At 48.8% G+C, this 6,000-nt stretch overlaps 1 protein-coding gene across 4 annotated transcripts in view; it reads left to right on the plus strand.

Annotated features, from left to right (window-relative positions):
• The window catches only part of LOC111853550 (sterile alpha motif domain-containing protein 11), a 53,350-nt gene that overhangs the window by 45,932 nt on the left and 1,418 nt on the right, over positions 1–6,000 (plus strand). For 3 of the 4 annotated variants that reach the window (XM_023830557.2, XM_072715024.1, XM_072715025.1), the window contains exons 8-13: positions 463–578; positions 1,034–1,112; positions 2,041–2,747; positions 3,390–3,505; positions 4,534–4,644; positions 5,752–6,000. The exon at positions 5,752–6,000 is cut by the window's right edge and continues 1,418 nt beyond it. In XM_023830557.2, the coding sequence (XP_023686325.2) occupies positions 463–578; positions 1,034–1,112; positions 2,041–2,747; positions 3,390–3,505; positions 4,534–4,644; positions 5,752–5,991 (1,369 nt within the window). In that variant the 3' untranslated portion in view covers positions 5,992–6,000. The remainder of the gene's footprint in view (positions 1–462; positions 579–1,033; positions 1,113–2,040; positions 2,748–3,389; positions 3,506–4,533; positions 4,645–5,751) is intronic. The other variant, XM_072715023.1, reaches the window with a different exon arrangement.

Raw genomic sequence — 6,000 nt, forward strand, 5'->3', positions numbered from 1 at the left:
CCCTTTCTTTGTAAGCCCCCCTCCCTGCCTGTTTTGGAAAGTTGGATGCTGCATACGTACCCAGACGTGACCTCCTGCTTCAGTAACGAGGGCAAAAAATAATAACTCGAAAAATTGTACTATTAATGGCTCCGGTGAAACTGGGCGGCGCAGCACGGTGGCAGATCAGGGAGTGGGTGGGGCGAGCTGCCAGGTGCTGTGGCACGCTCTGATTGGCTGTTTATCATGGGGAAATTAGAGGGATTGTGGGTAGCAATTGTCCTGGCAAGAATTTGCTGAGATAATAATACTGTGTATGAATATCTATAATAATGTTTTCATATATTATATTATATTATATTATATTATGTGATAATATAATTAATAATAATGTTAGTAGTGTGGATCTTGTGTTGTATTTTATTGTATTAGTAGTACTGAGGATTTAAAAACTGGTGTTCTGTTGTCCTATGTGTGTCACAGAGACATGTCACACCCTCCGCCCCTGCTGTCACCTCAGACTGCACCTCACATCGCTCTGGGACCCCACCTGCGGCCCCCCTTCCTGGGCATGCCCTCTGCCCTGTGCCAGGCCCCCGGTGAGCTCTCCCCCCCCCCCGTCAGCAGCTATTTCATCACACGGCTGCTCAAAGCGGATGAGGGATAACAAACACTGCAGCTGACAGAAAATGACCATAGATCTGCTTGATATGTCACTGTATCTCATTCTCTTTAAGAGGAGACAGCTAACAGTTAAACAGCAGCAAAATAAATGTATTTCATATAAGCATATCTTTAAATATATAAAAAATGTCAAAATGCCTGCATAGTGCACATCTATATTTTACTGATTGCACACACACACGCACACACATACACATACACATACACGTGTACACATGTACACATACACACATGCACATATATTAACACACATTCATATGCATATTGAAAATCGAAGCATTTTCCCAGTATTAATAATGTTTCTGAGGAGCTACATAAAGAAACACTTTGGTCTGTTTCGCCGAAACATGATCGATTGCCTCTGTTTCAGGATATGGCTTCCTGCAGCCGGCCCAGGCTGAGATGTTTGCTCGCCAGCAGGAGATGCTGAGGAAACAGAATCTGGCAAGGTATTGTGGGAGAGAGAGGGGCCAATAACTTTTGATTAATCCATCCATCCATCCATCCATCCATCTTCTGTTATGCTTGTCCAGTACAGGATCATGGTGAATACACTGGATGGGATGCCATTATCAAATTTGACATGCAGTAAAATTTGACATTAGTGTAAATACGGACTAATGCTTGACATTTACTGTTCCTTCAAAACATTCATGACCATGACATCCTGACACACCTTAACATCTGTAAAATACCTTAACAAGAAACATAATATGATTATAAGTCTATAATGTTTGTCATTAATGTATATTAAAGCTGTGAAGGTATGTTAAGATGTTAAGTTATACTGCTTATGATTATCCTTATAAGGTATGCTGCTTATGAATGTTCTATGAATGCATTAGGAATGTGCACCGAGTGTTCTATGAATGCATTATTAATGTGCAGCTGACTATTCTATGAATGTGCACTGAATGTTCTATGAATGCATTATGAATGTGCACTTAATGTCCTATGAATGCATTATGAATGTGCACTGAGTGTCCCATGAATGTATTATGTATGTGCACTGAATGTCCTATGAATGTATTATGTATGTGCACTGAATGTCCCATGAATGCATTATGAATGTGCACTGAATGTCCTATGAATGCATTATGAATGTGCACTGAATGTCCCATGAATGCATTATGAATGTGCACTGAATGTCCCATGAATGCATTATGAGTGTGCACTGAATGTCCTATGAATGCATTATGAATGTGCACTGAATGTCCTATGAAAGCATAATGTATATATTAATGCAAAGTGTATTGTAACTGCATAAATTTGGAAAGTACTATTGTTTTGTGACAAATGTGAGGTAACGTTGAGCATTTGAAGAGCTGCCTTTGGATACATTCTGAGCCGATGAGTGTCGCCTCTGTTGTCCTGCAGGTTAGAGATGTCGGCAGAGCTGTTGCGCCAGAAGGAGCTGGAGAGTCTGCACCGGCAGCGTCTGCTGGGGGACCCTTTGAACCTTCACCCCAACTTGCCCCCGGAGCACCCGGCCTTGCGCAGTCTGCACGACATCCCCGAGGGCCACCCGCTGCGAGAGGAGCTCAGCCGGCGCAACGCCATGCTGGTGCTGCGCCACAGCAACACGCCACTGCTGTCCCTCAACCACCAGGGGGCGCCGGGCAGCGGCGGCGCCACGAAGGAGCCCGGCTCACGGAAGAGCGTCCGGAAGGGAGCGCATGGTCGCGGGGACCTCCAAGAGGGACCTTCTGAGGTTAAGGACCTCCAGGGAGAGGGGCAGCATCACGACGGGCTGGCGGACGGACAGGACGACACGAAGGACTCGGAGAGTGACGCCGAGGTGGCCGAGGAGCGACTGGAAGGACGGCCGAAGCTGGAAGGGCACGGCTCAGAGGTCAGCAAGGAGGCGCCAAAGGCGTTCGAGAACGTCAGGGAGCCGGGGGAGCCTTCGGGGCGCCTGAGCGCCCCCTGCAGCTCTGCGGGGTCCGTGTCGCCCAGTCAGCACTCCTTCACTCCTGGGATCCCCAAGAGTGAAACCAAGTACCTCCCTCCTGGGGCGGTGCCCCCCCTCCCTACGCCGATGTTCCCCTTCGGCTTCCCATACTCCAGCCCATATTTCCACCCCGGTGAGTCTCCAGCGCTACGCGAATATCTCCCCTTTAGTACGTTATATGGAAATAAACCTCACACTTCCTATGAATGCCATGTCTGTAGGAGTCTATGAACACATTCGTAACACATTGTAATGCATTCATATTGCCTTATGAACATGGATGGCTATACATATTTATAAAAAGCTGTAACACATTATAATCATGTTTATTATGCAATATGAATGCTTTATGACGCTCTATAATGCACTGTAGATACCTTCGTAATGCATTAAAAAGTATCCTTGATTCTTATACCGACCATTATAAAGCATTATGAAGGTATCCATAGTGCATTATAGATGAGAGCTTATGAAGTATTATAATCAACACTATAATGCCTTATGAAGATGGTGGAACAGTGCGGAGGGCTCAGCTCTGGCTCCTGCCGGGGTGCGTGTGCATCTATGTGTTCTCTCAGTGCTCCATTTAAATGAGGCCAACTCCCTGAATTGTTCGCGGTGCACAGTAATGGCGGGGGGGGGGGGGGGGGGGCAAGGCAGCCATGTCCCTGAGGAAATAGCTGACCTCACCCCCAGCTAAGCTGTGGGACACAGAAGGCAGAAGGGGGGGGGGTTTGACAGGGGGGCTCTGAGGTAACCCGTTCCTGCCCTGCAGGTACCATGGGAGGAATGTTCCTGGACAGCGAGGAGGTGGAGGACATCAGCAAGTGGAGTGTGGAGGAGGTGTGTAGCTTTGTCGGCAGCCTGGGGGGCTGCAGTGAGTACACACAGGTGAGTGGCAGGAGGCATGCGGGGGGCGCAATTCTAAGCATAAAGAGTAACCAGTGCCTGAAGTCCAAAATGGCGTCTTCTCATGGTTGTCATGGCAGCAGTTACCGGCTGTTAGTGTGTATAACAGGACTTCGAAATAAGGTCTGGTCTTCCAGAATAAACGCCAAGCGGATTAGTTATAGGAAATTCAGCTTTATAAAGAGCAGATATTTTTATTCCTGTTAAATTGAGACATAAGGAGAAATACGGAACTGTGCAAAAATCTTAGCCAGTAGAAGAAAATGATGTTTAAGTGATCTTCATATAGATGCAAAATCTCTCTTACGTCACCCCAGTATTTGCAGGAACCATCCAATACTCCCCCTATGAGCCAATATGGCGCCCTAGAGAAGCTCCCCCCCCGTCTGAGGCGATTATTCTGAAGTGAAATCGGCTGGCAAGTCGGAACCCCCTTCCGAAGCCGCCGCCCCAGGTTTCCCTCATACACTGTATAACTGGGCTGTCCTCAAAGGCTGGAGCACGGCTGATTTCTCAGGATTCCTTGAATCCTCTGGCCAATCAGAATCAGTAATCATGATATTACCTGGGAGAACTGAAAACAAGGCCTGGATTTGGAATCGAGGGCCATATTTGAAGAGCCCTGCTGTATAATCTGATGGGTGCGTCCCACCCAGTAGCTGTCCGAGTCCATGTGGCACCGTAGGCAAGCCGCCCTGCCCTATTCCAGTTTTTATTGTGTTACTCTTAATTTACATATGTTCTAATGTTAAGTTTTTTTTTTGTTCTGAGCTCAAATACCCTCACTACCCGCATAAATAGCTTTAAACATTTCCTTTGGCTGCCTAAGAGTTTTGCACACTGCTGTATGTTTATAGAGTGACTGTACCTCCTCCTCCCCCCGTTTTCCTTTCGCTGTTTGCCCAAACACTCCTGGTTCCTCATCTCAGCCGCCCATAGATCTTGTTGTGTTGTGGCTAGCGCACTGCTTCGCTGCTTCTCGCTGAGGATGTACTGTCCGCCGCTGGCAGGTTTTCCGAGATCAAGCGATCGATGGGGAGACGCTTCCACTGCTGACCGAAGAACATCTGCTGAACAACATGGGCCTTAAACTGGGTCCTGCACTCAAGATCCGCTCCCAGGTAAACCGCTTATTTGGGTAAGGCTTGCTGGTTCATTGATTAGTAGATACTACAGCTATTAAAAGCTGTGTACCTCAAAAGAATTTACTTTGAACGTCAGTCAAATGTTTTACATGTTTCATAGCTTCATTTGTTGCATGAGGAAGAAAAAGGGTAATTCATGTGTCACTGGTCAATTCAGATGGATACAGATGACAGAATTTTTAAAATCACAGTAATTTTATATCCACAAATTTTTCAGAGTCAGAGCATCCATGAAAATGTTGACTGTATTGTACTGATTGGCCTGGCTTGGCAAGATGTCCGCCGTGTCAATTGCTAGACAGTCTCTTAGCAGTACAATGTGGATGTAATCGTCTAAATTTCAGTGTTATATGAAGTATATATTTTTATGTTTGTAGATGACTTAGGGCTTGAATGTTGCTTTATTTGAATGTCAGAATGTGAAAAAAAGAGATGAGTGGCTAGTGGAAATGGCGTCTCCTAGGCGATGAAGCTGGTACTCAGTTTCCCAGGTGCCCCGTACTCCTCAGTTTCCCAGGTTCCCGGTACTCCTCAGTTTCCCAGGTGCCCCGTACTCCTCGGTTTCCCAGGTGCCCCGTACTCCTCGGTTTCCCAGGTTCCCCGTACTCCTCGGTTACTCAGGTGCCCCGTACTCCTCGGTTTCCCAGGTGCCACGTACTCCTCGGTTACTCAGGTGCCCCGTACTCCTCAGTTTCTCAGGTGCCCCGTACTCCTCAGCTTCCCAGGTGCCCCGTACTCCTCGGTTTCTCAGGTGCCCCGTACTCCTCAGCTTCCCAGGTGCCCCGTACTCCTCGGTTTCCCAGGTGCCCCGTACTCCTCGGTTTCCCAGGTGCCCCGTACTCCTCGGTTACTCAGGTGCCCCGTACTCCTCGGTTTCCCAGGTGCCCCGTACTCCTCGGTTTCCCAGGTGCCCCGTACTCCTCGGTTACTCAGGTGCCCCGTACTCCTCGGTTAGCCAGGTGCCCCGTACTCCTCAGCTTCCCAGGTGCCCCGTACTCCTCAGTTTCCCAGGTGCCCCGTACTCCTCAGTTTCCCAGGTGCCCCATACTCCTTTGCCAGCTCTGACTGGTGATGTGTCCCCAGGTGGCCCGGCGTGTGGGTAGAGTGCTCTACATGACCAGCTTCCCGCTGGCCTTTCCGCTGCCATCGTTGGTTCCCCGCCCCCCTGAGAGGGACCAATCCGCCGCCGAGGCCCGGCCGACCTCCGTTGGCAGCCCCCCCGCCACATACGGGGCCACGCCCACCAGCCGCTCCTCGCCAAAGACCGAGAATGGAAGCACTTCCTCTGCCGTAGCGTGCGACGCCAACAAAGCGCCATCGTAGGTAGCCGGA

Source organism: Paramormyrops kingsleyae, chromosome 8 (assembly GCF_048594095.1).
Source record: "Paramormyrops kingsleyae isolate MSU_618 chromosome 8, PKINGS_0.4, whole genome shotgun sequence".
NCBI classification, from domain to species: Eukaryota; Metazoa; Chordata; class Actinopteri; order Osteoglossiformes; family Mormyridae; genus Paramormyrops; species Paramormyrops kingsleyae.